Source organism: Triturus cristatus, chromosome 2_2 (assembly GCF_964204655.1).
Source record: "Triturus cristatus chromosome 2_2, aTriCri1.1, whole genome shotgun sequence".
Classification (NCBI taxonomy): domain Eukaryota; kingdom Metazoa; phylum Chordata; class Amphibia; order Caudata; family Salamandridae; genus Triturus; species Triturus cristatus.
Window position 1 is genome coordinate 351736248 of NC_140582.1, and position 21213 is coordinate 351757460.

General features: G+C 44.7%; 1 protein-coding gene across 2 annotated transcripts in view; it reads left to right on the forward strand.

The window, feature by feature from the left end:
- CENPE (centromere protein E) overlaps positions 1-21213 on the forward strand; it is a 1911253-nt gene that overhangs the window by 56852 nt on the left and 1833188 nt on the right. For both annotated transcript variants that reach the window (XM_085641421.1, XM_085641422.1), the window contains exons 5-6: positions 15641-15760; positions 19680-19761. In XM_085641421.1, the coding sequence (XP_085497547.1) occupies positions 15641-15760; positions 19680-19761 (202 nt within the window). The remainder of the gene's footprint in view (positions 1-15640; positions 15761-19679; positions 19762-21213) is intronic.

Here is a 21213-nt window from a genome sequence, read left to right on the forward strand (position 1 = left end):
TGTTGTCTGTTGTCCATGTGCATGGTCCTGTCCCCTCCCTATTGCTTTCTATGGATTGTTGTGCTGCACTCCCATCCCGCATGCGCTGTGTGGCGTATTGTGCTGCTGCAAACCCTGATGCCTGCCCTGTAGGGTCAGTTTGGTGCACCTCTCCATGTCCCTCCTGTCCTCTGTTATCCGAGTCCATGCCCCTACCACAATTCCTCCTGCCTACCATGATCCAATGTACCATACTTGCGAACATTTTGAACTTGGTAAGAGGGAGATTTTGAAAAAAAACTGGGGTATTGATTTTCCCCTTTGAGTTACATTGAAAAAGAGGAGATTGTAGACAGGAGACAGATGAAATAAAGCCCATTTGAGCTTAAAAACATTGGACGTTTCCTGGCTGAAACGGGTCTGTTGGCATGTATGGTTGTACTACCACTGCCTCTTCCTTCTGCCCACAATGGTCTATTATATTGCCACAGCCTCTCTTGACAGTCCTGTATTGTTGGTTTGTTGCCCCTGCCCCCCTTTCCACTGCCCTCCATAGTCTGTTGTGCTGCCACTGCCCTTCCTGCCTGCCCAGTGTGGTCAAATTGTTGCATCTGCACTCTCCTACCTGCCTTCAATTTTCAGAGTCCGTGCCCCTGGCCTCTGCCTCTCAACAGTATCCCAATGAACAACTAGATTGCTAACATTCTATATTTATTACAAAAGTGTGGAACGCCTGACGTCATCTTGATGTAATCAAAACTGTAATACCTAGAGTATTTCCTTTAGAAATTACATATATGAGAGGGTCTTATTTGCATCAAAATTATGGTTAGTGCTCTAAAAAACTAAAATGAGGACATATTTTCTGAGTTTTCGAATAGCGTCAAAGAACTTTTAAATTATTTGTAATCTTTATGTTTTTTTTATCCAGTTGACCACTTGATTAAATGTTGCACCTAGGGGAGAGGATGTGGTGTTACTTCCAGAGCTGCAGACTTTGCAACTGGGGAACCATGTTGGAGTTTCTGCTTCAATGAATTTGATCTTGTGTGATGTAACCAATGCTCATGTAAAGCACTCCAATACCTGACAAGTCTGCACTATATAAAACTGCAAATACACAAAAAATAAGTGTTTTGCACACTTCTGTCATTGGGCTACAAGTGGGCTACATCTGGGTGATATTTGTGCTGCATTTGGGCTCTGGTGGCCATCTTGGGAGATTTATTTGTTATGAAGTTTCCTAATTTCCTCATTTACTGCAGTCTCCTCAGTGGGAATACTTTCAGTTTTTTATTTTGGTTTCATCAAGAAGGCATTCAGATGTGTCACACATTTGCCATAAATTCTGAATGTTAGCACTCTAGTTGCTCATTAGATCACTGTAGTAAAGCTACTGCTCACCAGGGAAGTCTGCTGCTGGTATTCAAAGTGCATGTTTCAGTCTGCATGTCAGAATGTTTTTATGAAATAGAAGAGGATTTGAGAAGTCAAAATGTGCCCTATTTTTTCTTTCTGCAGAACTAATCATAATTTCTATGGCAAAATGAACCCCCTCATTGTGTTCCTTTGTAAATTAAATGTTTTAAATGTTACCACTTTATTCCAATCAAGATGGCTTCAGGTGTGCCATACTTTTGTCATAAGTAAGACTGTTAGCGCTCTAGTTGTTTGTTAGAACACTCTGGGACATTCTGTCATTGGGCTATACTTGGGCTACATCTGGGTGATATTTGGGCTACATTTGGGCTCTTTTGTCTCTGGTGGCCATCTTGGGAGATTTATTTGTTATGAAGTTTCCTAATTTCCTGCAGTCTCCTCAGTAGGAAATACTTTCAGTTTTTTACTTTGGTTCCATCAAGAAGGCATTCAGATGTGTCACACATGTGCCAAAAATTCTGAATGTTAGCACTCTAGTTGCTCATTAGATCACTGTAGTAAAGCTACTGCTCACCAGGGAAGTCTGCTGCTGGTATTCAAAGTGCATGTTTCAGTCTGCATGTCAGAATTTTTTTTATGAAATAGAAGAGGATTTGAGAAGTCAAAATGTGCCCTAATTTTTCTTTCTGCAGCACTAATCATACTTTCTATGGCAAAATGAACCCCCTCATTTTGTTCCTTTTTAAATTAAATGTTTAGTGTTACCACTTTATTCCAACCAAGATGGCTTCAGGTGTGCCATACGTTTGTCATAAGTAGGACTGTTAGCGCTCTAGTTGTTCTTTAGAACACTCTGGGAAGCTGCAGTAGAACACAAAGGAATCAACTGACAGTCTCTGCCCTGTACATGTTTTACTGAGAATGTCAGACTTCATTCTCACATGACTGCGAAAGATAATGTGAATTTACAGAAAATATGCTCCCAGTTAGCTTATAGATCACCTTCCAAACCTCTGTGGGAAAAGCATGAGAAAATAGATTTCTCTCAAACATGATTCATGATATCACAGCAGAAGGCTTTTTCACATGGTAAAATCACCTTAGAACACACCACAATTCCTAAAATGAGTATGGTACCATCAACAAATGATTTATAATTTATCTAAAGTCTTAAAACCTTCTATTAACTGCAATGCTTTTTAAAGAGGTGCTATCATGTATATTGGTCCCAAGATGGCTGCCAACACTTCTTGCATAAAGTGCTGACAGCCAATCAGATCTCACGATGAGATGTGTGGTTAGGCTCTGGCCAGATATATATGTGATTTTACTTTTGATTTTCTCAGGAACTACTGAACGGATTTACATCATTTAAGCAAAAGGCACGAGTCTGAATTGAGGACTACCTCTTTGCCAAATTTGGTGTAATTCCGTTCAGTACTTCGGGCTGTAGCTGCGTCAACAGGTTCTATGGTAAAATGCATGGGGAAAACGCGTTTTGGGACCCCCCTTTTTTCTCGGCCCTCGCTTGACGAATCCCCGTGAGATTTTCAGGATAGGAGCGAACCGGAGCTGGCCAAAAGTTTGGAAAATTTCGCAAAGATTCATCAATCGACGCCAACGTTATTCCAAATAGAATGTTGCGGATTTCCTATGGAAAATAGGTCCTAACTATAACTACCTACTGGCGACTGCCAGTAGGAGATATAATATATATATATATATATAGCGAGAGGCGGAGATGCAACAAAGAGCGAAAACGTAAGCACCAAGCAACCATACAGAAAAGCGCGAAAACAATGGAAGAACAAGTAAGTGGCCTGAATGTTGGATATGATTCGCAGTCAGTCGTCAATCTCACTAAACTTGTACTGTCTAAAAAAGAGATGAATACCTTGGCTTTGGGTCTATCCTACAGTGCTAGGAGCAACTTTGACTATGCAGGGACAAGGGTTGATTTTTACAAATATATTCGAAAATTAAAATTGCGCAAGTTTCATTGCTTACAGAAACCCGACCGTGTCACACAGCCACTGCTTCCCAATCTCAGTTCTCCACCCTTAACAGCAGGAGACGATGACTTGCTTAATGTGATGCTCCAGTTACAGTCTGAGGATACACAGTCAACATCTATCCCTGCTTTGGGACAAATTACCAGGACAATTCCTACCCCGTTTAAACCTAAGTCTATTTTCTGCCCTTTGATGATAAAAGACAATATTGACATGTTCCATGATAAGATTGCTCATGATTTAAGACAACTACATATCAAGGAGGTAAATGCCAACAAAAGATACCTGTACCGTGACCATGTATACTATCAATTAGTCAAAAAATTGCAAATGAACGTAAATTTGGTCATCCGCCAATCGGACAAAGGTGGTAATGTGGTGCTTTGGCCGAGGGAGATGTACATGGAGGAGGCCCTCGGACAACTCAATGATAGAGAGTGCTACAAAAGAACCACCATGGCAGAGGTCAAACTTGCATGGAGTACGCATTATACCAAGTTGATGGCATGGAGGAGTATGGGACTTATCACAATGGATGAATACAAATTTTTGAAAACTGAACACCTGGTGATGCCTGTAATCTATTTTATCCCCAAGATTCACAAAGACAGTGTGAAACCACCTGGGCGTCCAATTATCTCTGCGTGTGGTAGCATCATGGAAAACATGAGTAAATATGTTGACTTCTTTCTGCAGGAACATGTCAAAAAACTCCCGTTGTTTATACTTGACACTGGTGACCTGTTGCAAAAACTGCAGGGAGTACTTTGGCAAAATGGATATTTGTTAATTTCTTTGGATGTATCATCCCTATACACCAGCATTCACCACAGAGATGGACTGAGAGCAATTGAGTATTACCTGAACACGAGATCTATTAACGTTTGTGATCATAACAAAATGCTATTATCTATGATCAAATCATGTTTGGAAAATAATTTCTTTTTGTTCTCTAGTCAAGTGTTCCATCAGGTGAGGGGCGTGGCTATGGGGGCCTGTTTCTCGCCAAGTTATGCCTGCCTTCATATGGGCTACTGGGAGGAACAGGTCCTCTTACCTACATTTCCAGATATTATGTCCAACAATGTGGTAAAATGGCTCAGGTATATTGATGACCTTTTGATTTTATGGGATGGAACCATGAATGATGCCGTACAATTTATTTCTGACCTTAATGAAAATGATTTCAATCTACATTTCACAAGTCAGATTAGTAGTAGTACTATCTACTTTCTTGACGTGGAAATATACATCCAACAGAACACATTACAAACTAGGATGTATCGCAAACCCACAGCTGGCTCGAGTCACCATCCTGCACACCTGATCAAAAGCATACCATACGGCGAAATGCTCCGTATTAGAAGAATTTGTAGCATTGATCAGGATTGTTTTGAGGCTCAGAAAAACTGCAGAGAAAGATTTTTGAGAAGAGGGTACCTCCCTGATTTGCTTGATAAAGCAATCTGTAAAGCAAATAAGTCCAGCAGTCTTTTGGTTACACCGTATATAAAAGACACTAGAAATAATGAGTCTAATGAATTGCAGGCAACACGCCTGATCCTCACTTACAATACTCAGCATCAGAGTATACGTAAAATTGTCCATAAAAACTGGGCCCTAATCGCCAATGATCCTGTGATAGGCCAACTCATGACTCATTCCCCTTGTATTACATACAGGAAGGCCAAGTCTATGAGTAATTTCCTAGTCTCAAGCAGTCCAGAGGTTAGAGTTAACAGCTCTTGGCTTGACAGCAGCAAGGGGTTCCTTAAATGTTCAGTTTGCAAAGCTTGCAGGTATGATGTGAATAAAACTGAATACATGACACCCCTCAGCAACACACCTACCCGTATACGTAACAAACTGAACTGCAAAACTGAATACGCGGTGTATGTGCTGGAGTGTCCTTGTGGCCTGCGGTACGTGGGAAGTACTAAACTTCAGGTCCACAAGAGAATACTCCAGCACATACGTGCCATTTCCAATGGTGACATCGCATATCCCGTGGCGAGACATTTTGAGGCACTACACGAAAAAAAACCCGTAGGCCTCAAATATTTTGTCATTGACTCAGTCCCACCACAGAGAAGGGGTGGGGATCGTGAGTCAATTTTACGTAAACTTGAAACAAGGCACATCATTCTCTTGGATTGCAAAACCCCAAATGGACTTAACGCTAGTGAGGATTTTTATACTTATCTACACTAGGCAATGTCATAGTTTTCCGTACTTACTGCAACTACCTCTCTAAAAAATAAAAATAAAAAAACCTTTTTTTATATACAATGAAATTTTAATTGTAATTTTGTTTACACTGGGTTTGCACTATTTTTATCTTTTTCTTAGTCTTTCTGTGTATATTTGCACATAGAAACTTTGATTCATTCCAGGGTTAAAACAGTAGAGGGCCCACATGGGCACAATTGTTCTCTTCTCCCCCTGTATGGACTAGGATAGGTCATATACCAGGCACCTTTCAGACAATGGGCCTACTCTAACACTATATTATAACTTAGACAAATGGCTTTCTACTTTTAGCATTTATCTATTTATTTAAATATTTATGACAATGTATTTATATATTTATACAACTATTTAAATTATTTAAGTGTGTTCATAAGTATTGTCTGATTATGTGTTAATTAATTTTTAACCCATGCAATATTTGTCAAGTGGTAACGCTGCTGCACTTGACAATTTTAAGGTGTCCATCTATTCTCTGTATTTTACATATAGTAGTGGTATTCCTAACTTGTTTCTGTTTTAACATTGAACCAGATTCATACACTCTTTCTATGTCTATTGCATCTCAGGAAAGACGTCATGCACTGTGCACTTTAAATACAATTGTATTTCCTTTACGTGTCATGTGATCAAGGCCCCACGTGGGCTGAAACGCGTCATGGTGGTGATGGTGTCGGGCATTGAATAATAAAATACTGAGCACCAGTCAACGGGTTCGCTTCGTCCTTTTGCCAGTGTGCCTGCTGGACGACTTTACCATATATATATATATATATATATATATATATATATATATATATATATATATATTCACTCCGCTTGCAGTATTACTGCCGCTGATCTGAGTGCCGGAGCTCGGACCATGTTATGAGTGTACAAAGGTGTTTTATTCAGACTCCTCAAGCGCTGGTCTGGCGAGATTTTAAGTAAGGGCTTCAAAAAATGCTACCGCCGGCCACAGCTTGCAGTGCATGTGCGCGCACTAGAGCAAAGGCGCCATATGGCGTGATTATTACTGCTGCTCGCTCACATGCACTGCAAGCTGTGGCCGGCGGTAGCATTTTTCTCCATCTGTCTTGCTGTAATGGCTCATTAAGCCTTACAGCGCGCGCCTGTGAATCCCTTCTCCCGAACGGCCAAAGCTTGTTACACTTGCACTATTGCTGCCTTGTCAACTTGTTGTGGCTCGTGAAGAAATCTCCAGTGTCTCCTCCTGCCTCTGGTTTTCTCTTGCTTAATGCATTGGCACTGTTCCTTGTCTAACCGCTGCTGTCCATCTGCTACTGCTGTCACGAACTTGACACTGAAGCTTCCCTGCTTGCAAAGATTTTGCCCCTAACCGTGTTTCTCACCGTCGGGCTTCTCCTACTCACCTATTCTCGTGGGTGGGGGGGCGCAACCCACGGGTCTCGCAGAACCCCCGCTGGGCACAGGGCACGACTTCGTAGAAGAGCAGCCTTCGAGCTCCCAGCATGGTGCCACTACTGACAGCTTTCAGGGTGGGTCAGCAACCGCTCTTCTACAACGGCGGTGGTTGAACAAGGCTGATTGACAAATGACGCTGCAGGCGTCTTTACTCAGAACAAGCGAGAGTGATGAGGAAGTAGGCTGGAGTGGAGGGTGGCGGCTTTGCTTTGGTAGGGATGGGGCGGGCGAGCTGAGGAGTGGCCGAGAGCGGAGGGGGCTACTTGAACTCGGAAGTAAAAGGCAAACACGGAATGTTGCAAATTGTAGTTTTATTTATATAGCGCTTACTAACCCCTGACGAGGTGTCGTCATCCTGCTTCCAATTCGTGTCTATTTTCAACTAGTCTCACATTCTGTGTTCGTACGTCTCTTCTTCTGTTCGGTATTTTATTTTAGTTTTTCATAGCTGTCGAAATGTATGAAAAGTATGTTCATGAGAACAATGGACATAGCTGCCAAGGCTTCAGATTGCTATATGTGACATTTTCATAATTTCAGTGTATTTGAGTGACATTCAAACGACTACGAGTGACACTTTCTCACGAGTAAAATCAAGCAATGAAGACGCGGGGGAAAACATACAAGTTACAGATAGCCAGGGTGCTCATTGCTGCTCTCAAAGCTGTTAATACTGGTCGAATGCTGAATCAACAGTGGAGTCACTAAGACGGAAAGTAATTAAATTCAGTTGTATGACTTTGGCCGTTGCAGAAGAGCACTCCGCTTGTCAGCTGTACGTATATTATTATATCTAGGGCCAGCTTGTTGGTTTATTGACAACCCAAATTACCACCGTTGCTACTGATTCCCTCAGTACCACCCTTTAACAGTGCCCCTCAAGACTCCATAACCACTCTCTTGCTCGCTCAGATCCATTTAATTAGGTTTAGAGCACCACTCATACCAGTGTAGGGTGTCGGAGCACTTTACATCACACATACATTACAGAGACAATCAATCAAAATGTGTAAATCCGTATAAAGGGATGTTACATAAGACAGAGGACTACAAGGTCTAAGAGTCACATGTCATCCATACTGATAAACAGTATAGTTTGAGTGTTTGGTCTAGAGAAGCACAAGTTACACCGTGGTTGAGGGTTCTCTTTAATTACAAGAGCTTTTTTTTGTAACCAAAATGAACCCTCTTTGCAACATTCTAATAATGAAAGACTGGGGGGAAAGATTCATAGCGTTATCCAGTATTAGGGGTGTCTTTCATAGATTCACATGCCTGAATCATTCCCCGTCGTCGAGACGGGAGCCTCCGGTACATAAAAAAGTAATGTCCTATAGACATACATAGAGAAAAATAGGCCTAAGGGCCTCCCCTTAGTAGCCTATCCTAGTCCTTGTGTAAAAAAGGACCAAACTCTTAGAGCCAGCCAATCAGCTGTCGCCTCCCTCTAGAACCTTCCTGGCAGGAGCCTCAGTCCCTCAGATTTTCTACCGCACGTTGTGCTAGGGAGTCTCCAGCCTGAGTTCTCCTCTGGATTTCTTTCAAACCAGGTTGTTCACTTTTTTGGTGACTTTCTTCTTCAAGGACTTGAACGCAGACCACTTCAGGCCTCTTATTACTGCAGTGAGTGTTTATTTCTCTATAACTCCTGGCATGTCTGAATCCCAGAAGAAAGCCCTTTTCAGGGCCTGCTCTTCATGTGGGAAGAAGAGGTTACATGTGGACGACAAGCATGACCTCTGCCTATATTGTCTTTACCCGGACCACGTGCCAAAGGACTGTAAAATATGTAGGTCTTTCCCTCACAAGACCTTGAGAGACAGAGAGGGTCGTCGGCTTATCTGGCTGGACAGGCTCAAGGACAGGGAGAGTGTGGTATCCTCAGAGGCGAGCTTTTCCGGAACCTCTGAAGTCTCCCTGAAGAGGCCGAGGGTGACGTCTCCTGGCCCCTCAGACGCTCCTCCTATGAAGACACACAAGAAGTCTTCAGAGGCAAGATCTTCAAAATCTTCAGTGTCTGACAAGGACTCTCTGACTTTTAAGAAGCCTACCCTGTCAGCCAGCAAAATTGCGACACCTTCCTCAGTGCAAAAAAGGGCACCAGGTCATGTCTCCACAGCGACGACAACCGTGTCCACAACGACAGCGTCGTCAGTCTTCTCGTCGACGACGACCACACCTTCATCGTCGTCAGCAGGTACACCTATTTCGTCTGTTATACTGTTAAAACCGTCGTCGACGTCTAAGTCATCGTCGACGACGAAGATTGTCCCGACGACGACATCGTCGATGAGGAGCCCCCCGTTGACGGAAGAGTCGACGACGAGGGCGTCGACGACGAAGGCATCGACGACGAAGGCATCGTCGACGAAGATGTCGACGTTGAAGGCATCGACGACGAAGGCGTCGACGACAAATGAATCGTCGACGAGCGCATCGTCGACGAAGACATCGTCGACGAGGAAAATATCGTCGACGGGGACACCGTCGGTGAAGGCCATGCCGTCGACAACGGTATCGTCGACGGGAACGTCGTCGTCGTCCATGAGTATTTCTGAGCCAGGGCAAGTAGGAATGTCATCTATGGCCCTACCACTGTTAACAACAGCACGGAAGACAGCAGGGGTTCCTGTACAGGGTTCTGGATCTGGCAAGCTGACCAGAACACAAATTACACCGGAAACGACGTCCCCAAGTAAGGTGCAAACCAGTTTGCCTATGGAGATTCTTCAGAGTGAGGAGTCGGAAGAAGAGCTCTTTGATCAGGCTACTTCCCCTTCTGAGCTGTACGTCAAATGTCAAAGCACGGACGAGGAACAGGAGGAGATGAGCGGGCAGGAACACCCCGTCCGGGAACAGGTTCGCACGGAGGTCACCCCGATGGTATGCCTTCCCCTGTCGATCGTTAATGACCTCAAATACCTTATCCGGGACTACAAGCAACGTTTCCCGGAATCGCCAGCACTGGACACAGGGGGCCCAGTGCCTACTACAAATCCACCAACGACAGCCCCAAAGCAACCACGACCAGCTACTCAGGTCTGCCACGAGAAACTGCCACCTCAGGTGATAGTCATCGGATGAGGAGGCTGAGGAGATGGAAGAGGGGGAGGTCCAGGAAGACCAGACGGACCAGGATGAGGAGGAGGAGTATGTGGCATCCTCCCCAGCTTCCCCACAACCGCGCCAAGCTGATTCACCGCCAGTGGATATTGGCGGTTTTCATAAGATAGTTGAACGAGCAGCCACGCGGTTTCATATGGTCATGGAATCGACGGAGATTGAGTGCTTCTTGCATGACTTCAAGGAGCAGACGAAGAAGACGACGAAGTCAATCCCAATTATTGACTTTCTCTGGGACCAGGGAAAGAAACTAATGCTGACGCCGGCTTCCGTACCTGCGGTTGTTCCACGCCTGGATAAGAAGTACGAGGCTCCATCCACGGCGCCAGCTTGCCTTAATGGACACCCGAAACCGGATTTGGTCGTGACCCAAGTGGCCCAGAAGAATTCTCGTAACCCTTCCTGTCCTCTGTCAGCCCCACCGGACAAGGAGGGCAGAAAATTGGACACAATTGGCAAAAGGTTTTCGACCACTTCGGCAATGACCATCAAGGTGGCCAACTCCATAGCCCTGTTAGGGCGTTATAACCGCCAACTTTGGGAGGATATAGGCCCATATTTAGCGGAGCTGCCAAGCGCAGTTCAGGAGGAGGTCAAGGCACTACTTTCTGAGGGCCAAACCTCGGCGGCCGAGATCATTGATTGTGCCATAGATGTGGCCATGACAGGCTTTCGTCAACTGGCTGGGGCTGCAGTCCTGCGCCGCCAGGGATGGCTGAAGGCAACATCGTTCAGGCAGGAAGTGCAGACGAAGGTGCTGGACATGCCCTTCGACGGACAACATCTTTTTGGAGATAAAATTGACGAGGCGCTCCAAGCTATCAAGAAGGACACTGACACGGCTAGAGCGCTTGGAACCTTGCAGGCAAGGAATCAGTCCTTTCGGGGTAACAAGTCTAGAGGCCAGTCCTCCTACAGAGGATCCTACCAGAATAGATCCTCGTATTCCTTCCAGAATAAGACCCAGTACCAGCAGGAGCAGCAACAAGGTCGGCAGTCTTCTTATGGAAGATCTAACTTCAGGGGTAAGAACCAGAAAAGGGGCACCGGCGGACGCCAGTGACCAGTTACTCCAGCCAGTCCAGCTACTATCTCCCTCATCAAAGATTGGAGGAAAATTGACCCATTTCCTGGAAAATTGGCGCCTCGTCACCACGAATCGCTGGGTACTCCAACTACTAAGGTTCGGCCATTCCCTAGAATTTACCACCATCCCACCTGCAACCCCTCCCCGCAGGTTCCCACACAAACATCTGCGACTGCTACTCCGGGAAATATCGGAGATGTTGAAGAAAGGAGCGATCGAGCGGGTTCCATCGGCTCAGAGGGAGAAAGGATTCTATTCCCGTTTCTTTCTGATACGCAAGAAAGAAAAGAAGTGGAGGCCCATTCTAGATCTCAGGGCACTCAACTCTTTCCTGAAGAGTCAGTCGTTCAGGATGGTGACGCTCCAAGAAATACTAGGCATTCTAGAAAAAGGAGATTTCATGACATCCTTGGATCTTCAGGATGCCTACTATCACATCCCGATACTCAGGGGGCACAGAAAATTTCTACGTTTCGAGGTGGCAGGACAGCACTACCAATTCAAGGTCCTGCCGTTTGGCCTCAAATCCGCTCCGTGGATTTTCACCAAGTGCCTTTCCCCTGTGGCAGCTTTCCTGCGTCAAATGGGCCACCAAGTCTTCCCCTACCTCGACGACTGGCTGATAAAGGCACCCACAGCTGCAGGCGCAACCAAATCCTCCCAACGCCTGTAACAATCTTTTCCAACATCTAGGATTGACTCTCAATCTTCAGAAATCCTATATGTCCCCAACAAGAAGCATCACCTTCCTCGGGGCGACCTTGAATACGGAATGCGCGAGGGCATTTCCTTCAGAAGAAAGAAAAAACAAGATAATATCTCTGGCCACGGCGGTGGCATCAAGGAAGTCCCTAAGAGTTCGCACCTTCAAATCACTCCTAGGAATGATGTCTTCTTGTATACTCCTCATCCCTCACTGCAGGCTTCGGATGCGTCCATTGCAAGAAGCCCTCACGAACCAGTGGACTCAGAGTACGGGTTCGTTCGAAGACATTGTGAGGATAACACCGCGAATATCCAAGAGCCTCGAATGGTGGAAAGATTACAGGAATCTGTCTATCGGACTGCCGTTCCTACTTCCAGCAGCACCACTGGTGATCACCACCGATGCATCTCTGGCGGGCTGGGGAGCTGTCCTTCAGGACCTCCGAGTGAGTGGCAAATGGTCAGATCAGGAGCAACATCTCCATATCAATCTTCTGGAGTTGAGGGCTGTGTATCTGGCGTTGCAAGCCTTTTTACCACGCATCCAGAACTCCCAGGTGCTCGTCAGAACGGACAACACCACGACGATGCACTATCTAAACAAACAGGGAGGAACGCGTTCGCTCACTCTATCACGCGAATCGCAAAAGATCTGGAACTGGCTTGTTCTCCATGGGATCACTCTCAGAGCGGACTATGTCCCCGGCAAGGACAACACCATTGCCGACGCCCTAAGCAGACAGAAATCCCTCTCCCACGAATGGGAGCTCGACGAGAATTCGCTAACGCACGTATTCTCAGAATGGGGAGTCCCAGGAATCGACCTGTTTGCCACCAGGGAGAACGCCAAATGCCCAAGCTACGCAAGCTGGCATCCCCAACCAAGGTCGCTCGGAAATGCCTTTTCCATAGGCTGGTTCAGCGTATTTGCGTACGCTTTTCCGCTGTTCCCGATGATTTCCAGGGTCCTCAGGAAGATGAAGGCGGAGCCTTGTACCCTGATCCTAATTGCCCCGTTCTGGCCGAGGCAGCACTGGTTCTCGGATCTTCATCGCCTCTCCATCAGGACACCGATTCGTCTGAAACAGCACCCGAACCTGCTGACAATGTCCAACGGGCAGGTGCAATACCCGAACCTGCAATCGCTCAGGTTATCGGCCTGGCTCCTGAGCACAGAGAGTTCTGTCATTTAAACATCCCGCAGGACTGCAGGGACGTGCTAGCAAAAGCGAGGGCGGACAGTACCAACAAAACCTACTCTCTCAAATGGAAACGCTTCTGCGTATGGTGTTTAGAGAAAGGCCTGAGACCACTCCATATCACACCTGAACAGATATTGCCATATCTACTACACTTGGCACAGTCGGGATTGGCACACGCATCCATAAAGGTGCATCTGGCGGCCATTTCACGTTTTACCAGGACTTACAAGGGCCCGTCTCTCTGGTCCAGTAGGCTTATCAAACAGTTCCTCAAGGGACTATATCGGTCCTTCCCAAGACCTAGACGGGTTCCGCCGACGTGGCACCTCAACTTGGTCCTTAACCAACTCATGAAGCACCCTTTTGAGCCCATTCATCGAGCTTCCATCAAGTACATCTCATGGAAAACGGCTCTGTTGCTCGCTCTAACATCGGCCAGGAGAGTCAGCGAGCTACAAGCTCTCTCCATTCAGGAACCCTTCATGCAGTTCAAACAGGACAGGGTGGTGCTGAGGACAAATCCCAAGTTCATACCGAAAGTACCTTCAGACTTTCACCTCAACGAGCCGGTGGTTCTACGTTCCTTCTTTGCAAACCCTACCACGGCTGCAGAAAGGACGCTCCACTCTCTGGACCTCAAAAGGTGTCTTAAGTTTTACATAGACAAAACAAACAAGCTTCAGGAAGTCATCACAGCTATTTGTGGCCTACAGTAGGCCAAGGCTGGGTATGCCTCTAACAAAACAGAGCATCTCACGGTGGATCTCCTCAGCGATAGCATTCTGCCATGACTGGGCCGGACGGCCTTTAAGAGACAGGGTGGAAGCGCACTCCACCAGAGCGATGTCCACATTAGCAGCGCTGTTCGCTGGAGTGCCGATTTTGGACATCTGTAGAGCGGCGACGTGGAAGTCACCGCACACCTTCTCCAGACACTACTGCCTAGATGCCGAACTTATGAAGGATGCGGCAGTGGGCCAGGCGGTGCTTCGCCATCTATTCCAGTGAGGTGAGCCTTCCAAAATCCCGCCATCCTGGTATGCACATTCTTTGCTGATTTACTGTTTTGACGTATGCCAATGTTTCAAACTGATATGGTAATATGTGTATTATCTAAAATAACTATATGGCATGTTACATCAGAAATGTGCATAATGTATTGCTAACTACTCTGATTCAGGCATGTGAATCTATGAAAGACACCAATACTGGATAACTGCTGTTACAGGTAAGTAACGCGTTTCCTCTAATCTATACCTTGCAGGTTGCATGCAGCTCTTTTATGACTTTTATTAGCTCACTAGTCTATATTAGGACTTTGTACTTATACAGTGCAAGTAAAACAAGCATTGGCATAGCCAATAGGTCTCGCTGTTGGGACCTTATAAGTGTTTAGTTATGCAGCACAATATCCTTGGTGCAACAACATCAACTGTTGCATGGCTAAACACTTATAAGGTCCCAAAAGCGAGACCTATTGGCTATGCCAATGCTTGTTATCCATTCCAATTAACATGCTCCTATTACCTCCCTTATCAATCGACTTGACCACTTCCTTGCGATAAAACAGAATTTCTATTTGGCAGGAATAACAAGGATGGGACTGTTCTCCTTGACCTTCCAGCATGAATACATCTCCTCCAGTGATGCTGAAAATTAAACTGTTAGGGTTGATTTTGGACAACGATCCCTCTCTGAAACAACACACTATGTAGTGCAATCTACTGCTCTCTGCGTAGTCTGAAATTAAGATGCGCCAAGCATTTTTTTAATGTGAATTGCATGTGCTTACTGTGTCTTGCTGAATCATTTCTAAGTTGGCCTATGGTACCATTCTGAGTGAGCCTCGATCCTCTGGCTAACAGCTTTGAGATGTCGCAGTGAGGAGTGTACGATGCAGTAGTTAAATTGTTTTTTACCCCAACCTTAAGAAGTCTTTTCCTGTCTAGCCGCAAAGAAAAACTCATTAATTTCTCAACTATTTCTGAGATAAGTTCAAAATGTTGAAAGCAATTTTAAAACCATTCACATTGGTTAATTCTTTTTTTATCGCCCCTTCAGATTGTAGACCTTGTCTCTTTAAGCACCAAGAAACTGGAAACGAGATGGGGCGCTTTATGAATGTCAAAATCCTATCCAGTCTAACGCCTACTCGAGGTTTTTTGGAAAGATTTTGATGAAACCTCTTAATCAGCATGTTTCCAAATGTACCTGACCAGTTTACGCACAGCATGCACATTTATAATTTCTTTTAAACTAAAATCACACCTTAAAACTGCTGTTAAAGTTAAGTATTTGTTTTAAAATCTTCTACCACTGCAAATACAAATGTTTTCCTAGGTTTTGGAAAGTAGACAAATGTTGTTGAGTTGTTATAGGTGTATATTGCTAATGCCGATTACTAGATGTAGTCATACATTGATTGCCTCCTCAAATCCACAATTATTTGCTGTTGTCATTTATTAACTTTCTGCTTTCAGATCCCAAATAGGGAATTTCTGTTGCGGGTGTCCTATATGGAAATCTACAATGAAACTGTAACTGATCTGCTCTGTGATGATAGAAAAAAGAAACCATTAGAAATTCGTGAAGATATGAATGTAAGTAATCATTTGAAATGCTTCAGCCTGAGTACCTTATAAATTGGGCAACGCTGATCTTAAAAGATTTTTTTTTTCCATAACCCATTCAAATATTTGCGACCCTACTGCTGCAAGAGCTGCTCATCTTGCTTTTCTTTACGCTGTGGGACTAGGTAGTAATGGTAGGTTAGGTTGCTCTATTTTTACAGGTTGTCCACAGACCTCTAGAACCTTGCTTCCCAAACTTTTTTAGAACCAAGCTCCACTTTATAGTATGACAAACTTTGCTACCCACATAGCTTTAATGCACATGAGACTGGCAATTTCTAACTAAATCATCGTGTGGTAGTGCATTTCTGTTTGCAGACAGTACATTTTCCATTGAAATGGTCAACAAATCTGCACAGACATAGAGTTTGAAATAAAACTATATTGCACACAAATGATGTGTGGACATCGGGTTTCAGTGAAACTCTATCATTTGTGCATCACCATTAAGAGTGTCTTGCTTTGTTCTGATCCTACTAAAATCATTGTTTCCTTCACACTTTAGATTTACAAAAAAATGTGCTTTGTTTTGCTTTCCTAAGTGCTGAATGTATATAATTTGTTAGGTAAAATGACATTCTCAAGCTTTCCTTTCATACTTCATGTCCCCAGCAGGACTGTCACATAATTAACGGATTAGTTGGGAAACACTGCCCTAAAGCAATTAGGTTTTCCTTCTCCTCTGTACTAAGCTCAAAACTGGTCATCTAGTTGAATTTGTTTAGGATTATTGGGATGGAAATGGCCCCTGAATTGTGTACAGTTGTCATCCCCCGCACCAAGACTACACGACTACAAGTATCTACTGGTTTTTGATTTTGGTCCTAGACTCGCACACATCTAGTTTCTGCGCCGAGGCCTAACCCGGTTCCTTTACACGAGTGAGGTCCTGCAACCTATACTGAGATGATGAGGGGTGCACCAAGCATTCCCTCATTTTACTGACCGTGGACCGTTGTTCCTGTTGTTGGTTGGCATATAGTGTAGGTCACAGCATACCTTGTTTGTGAATCTATTGTTGCGGCCAGCCCTCTTAATCTCTGTCACTGGAGTGGAGTTCTACTGGCCCATTTATATAAAGTCCTGCTTACCCAGACTAACGCGCTAACATCCCAAGTGTATGTTGTCCATGCTTGTGTATGAAGTCTGCATCGTATGTACATTGTTTGTGAGTGAAATGGATTAATAGAGGCCTCTGGGATCCTATTTGGTTTGCCCTATCCTTGTGCACAAGATGGAGGAGAGGTTGTTTTCCCAGAAAGCAGATCTGTATTGCTTATCTTCCTGAAGCTGGAGGGACGAGACATACGCATTGCAGAGAGGATAGGGGCGATAAGTCTCCTTCTGAAATTTGATTAGTCCTTTTGTTGAGAGGAGCTGCTGGTTAGTTTTCTTGTACATGGTAAGGCTAAGGGGTGGGATTGCAGTTTCTGTTGTTCAAGGTGACGGGGACTGTTTAGGTGAGATCAGCCTCTGTTTCACCTGATCACTGTTCGTTCTAGCACATGACAGCCAGGTTGCAAAAAGCTGACACCTGTTCGAGCATCTGTGGTGGATGCTCCATGCTGGAGACTACCATGCTGTATGTCACAAAGGATGTGTCTAGAGAACAACCTGTAGAAGACACTTGAAAAGAGAACCATCCTAACCCAGTTCTGAGAGCGCAGACAGTGGATCCAAATCTTCAGTCTGCTTTCTTTATAAAAGTGAGACCGCTGACACACTTGTTTCAATTCCAAGTTCTTTTTGACCATAGAAGCGGGTGCTTCACAGAGTACTCGGACTGCTATGCAATTAGAGCTGGTGTCTGCCTGACTGCAAGTTTCCCATGGCTGTGGGAACATCACTTGAAGTTTTGCCTTGCTTGAAGAAGCATGGTTTTGACATGAAGCCCTTAGGAGCCAGCCTGCCAACCATGCAGGAGGTGTGACTGTCCAGGGAGTGCCAGAAGCAGCAAGACCCTGATGCTGAGGTCAGCCAGGAGACATAAATTTGTTAAAGCGACCCCAGGAGTTGGTTGCACACACTCCTGAACCACAGTTCCAAGACCAGAAGTTGACCTTGCCATTTCAAGAAGAGCGACCTCACCGTTGTAATCAAGAATTGTGCCTGTGCATGCTTTTCTGGGTGACCAAGAACTGTGCCTGTGACAGTCGCAGCTGCCACATCCCAGAAGGACACCCCATGGATTCCAGTGTGCCATTGTGAACTATCCACCTAGCAGCCCACCTTCTATGTCTCCAACGCCTAGTACTAGTGGTCTCTGAAGGACTTTAGGTGGAGGCTCCTACTGCCAGTCCCTGCTGCAGCATACCTAGACTGATGCCTTCTCCTGCTTGACTCTTCCCAGAAGTAGAACAGGGATGAGTGTTGCTGGATCCCCTGGCTGCAATAGAGAGAACACATATGCCTACACTAGCATGAGACTGTATCAGTGGGTCTGTATTGAACTGAGCACTTTCATTAGTGACCTGATGTATTGTGAACCTGAGCCTCATGTCATGCTGCACAGACACTAACCCTAGGTAGAACTGCCTAGACTCACAAAAGGAGGGACACCTGAGTAAAGTGCACGGGCGGGCAATAGCCCAAGTACCTGGACGCTTTATTGCACCTGCTAATATTGCCTGTGTAGTTTTTCATTTTAAATGTGTTTAAGAAGTGCAACAGCTGAAGGGATTGTGATTGGGCCAGTTTGTGGAGCCGTAGTGGGACAGGCACAGGGACTTTGTAAACAAACAAGCTCACCCCCCTTGGTTGAGGTCCAGAAGCCTAGGCTTTACCTCCCCTCCCCCAAAACCAAATCACTCCCCGCAAACTGGGTCTGAGAAGGGTAAAATACATCTTAATCCCATCAACTGCAGTGACTGCCATCCGGCCCAATCCTCTGGCCCTGTATTGTCATCTTCATTCCTATTTTGCAAAGGTAGCGGCTGCAGTAAAGCAACCTGTGACTAGGTGGGTTGATTTTTAAACCGAAGGGGAATGGAAGCACACTGCCTCACATCACAACACAGTTCACTCTTTGCATTGTGGTAAATGCAGTACAATGTTTGCGCTTACTTGAATATTAACTGTAGTTTTTTTTTAACCAGAGTTGGTGCAGATATCTTTGAACATCTCTAGACATGGGTTTCTGGATGTTATCCTTCATCAGTAGAGAGGGGGTAAAAAACTAATTTCATATGGGGTTGCTGAGAATGCTGCCACAGTCCTCCCATCATTGAGAGCAGACGAGGGATGGAAGCACTGTGCTCCCACCCATCTTCAAGTTTAAAAAGGCTCACTTGAGCCAACAAGCTGAAATCTTTTGGAGATGCATCTGTGAGCCAGTGAGCGGTACTGAGACCGGAGAGACTTGTGGCAGCACTCCCATCCCCCTTTTGATTTTTAAACCATTGTGAGTGGTGACTGTCTTACACTGGAAAGATCTTGGGCTCTAATCAGTTTCTTCCAAGTAATAATTATAATAAGCTTGACCTCTGGTAGTTATCTGATCTGGCAGGTGGATTCCCTGCTGTAATCCTTTAACCCCATGTGACGTTTTTGCATGTTTAACCCCTTTTGAAGAGTTTACAAAAAAGTCAGTCACAGGTGCAATGTTTAATCTTCAGAGTGGACTAACGGTGGGTGACCAATATCCCATAGAAATAGGGCTCCAGCTCAGAAAAGACCATATGTTCCAATATGCTGTAGGGGTGAGTAACCCTACACACTAGTAGGAGGGAGAGCATTTCCCAAAACAGAAGATTAAAACCTGCTCTTATTTTAAACTGAAACATATAAAACTATAGCACTTTTGAACTCCCACCAATTTTTTTTTACAATGTAATTTGTTACAAGTCGCTTTGATAGTAGCATGTTATGTTCTACCTATGGTCTTTTACAGAGAAATGTGTATGTTGCTGATCTTACTGAAGAATTGGTGGTTATGCCACAAAATGTGATGGATTGGATAAAGAAGGGTGAAAGTAAGTGGAAAATTTTACTTTCTCTACTTCAAATGTTGTAAGAATTAAAGGAATGTATATTGGAATGTATTAAAGCCATCTGTATTTAAAGGTTTATTTAGTGTAGCTTCACATTAAATTTGCATTCATCCTCTATTATGTAGATAAATCAGGCAACAATGAGGAGTTGTTGGGCAGTGACAGTTTGTCGAGCCTACAGCACGCACGCATGGTCTACAAGACCTGCTGTAATCAATAATACCCCTTTTTTCCCGCCTGCTACTTGCCATCGATTCACTCCAGTGTCACTGTTCTTTGCTTCCTCCTAACTCGTTGGCTTTGCAGATACGTTGCATCCATTCAAGGCTGAGGCACACCGGCCAATTCGTTTCCTTGTGCTCTCCCTTTTCAGTTGTTGTGTGGGCGAACTTTTTTTTTATTTTATTGTAACTTTCTGCAGACGCTCGTCGCTGCTTGTATTTAAGGTCCTTGCCTTTACCTAGCGCTGAGCTTCTTTTGGTGGGACTTGGGCCTGTTTGGACGTCTTTCCAAGGCTATCCTGTCTATTTTGGATTCGATGCCTGGCGGTGCATTCATCTCGCTCTCCTGCGGTGAACAGCATTTCCCACACTCCTTCCTCCCTCAAACACAGCGGAAAACTTATTATGTATGCTTTTAACTCAAAGCATATCTCTGCAGTCATGTCCTCAATAAGGATTGTTTGTTTTATTTTTTCATGTTTTACATATATTCTTTGTGGAAACTGAAAGGTTGAAAACAGTCTTCCCTGAGTGAGGTCCACTCGGTGTATATATGATTAAGTTTTAATTTACAGAGTTTGCCAGTGCAGCGTTCCTGCTCTGCCACTGGCAGCAGCCCCCCCCACCTCTTTCTTCCTCTTCCTTTTATTCCCTCTGTTTCGGTCTCTGTCTCGCTCCTCCTCACTTGCTGAAAACCGTGACTTCAAGAAACCCTCTTTTTCCTCTCCTTTCCTTCATTCGTTCTACTGTGAAATCGATCCAAAACAGAATAACACACTTGCTGGGAATGTCATCTTTTTCTGTTCCGAAGTGCAGCCTCTACGAAAAATAAATAACTAAAGCAAGACAGAGTGGTTGCAAAGTGGCTAGATTGTGTTTATTCACACCCAACCACATAAGTGCCACTGAAACGCTACTTCAGTCTTCTCGTCTTTCTTGAAAAACGTGACTTATGTCTGTTATTCCAGCATTGACCCAGACTTTCATATTTCTGTATTTCTCCTATGATATATTGTTGCAACAGTGCCTGCAGCCAGGTTAATTATTAAGTGTGCATTGGTTCTTCTCCTCAGTAATAATGTGTTTATTGAATTGTCCCATCTTTGGACCCGATTCACAAAGGTACTTGCACTCCTAAATTCGAGCACAGTTTCTTTCCCTTGTCTTCTCAATATTTCCGTAATGCAAACCCATGCTCTTCTGCTCTTTTTAG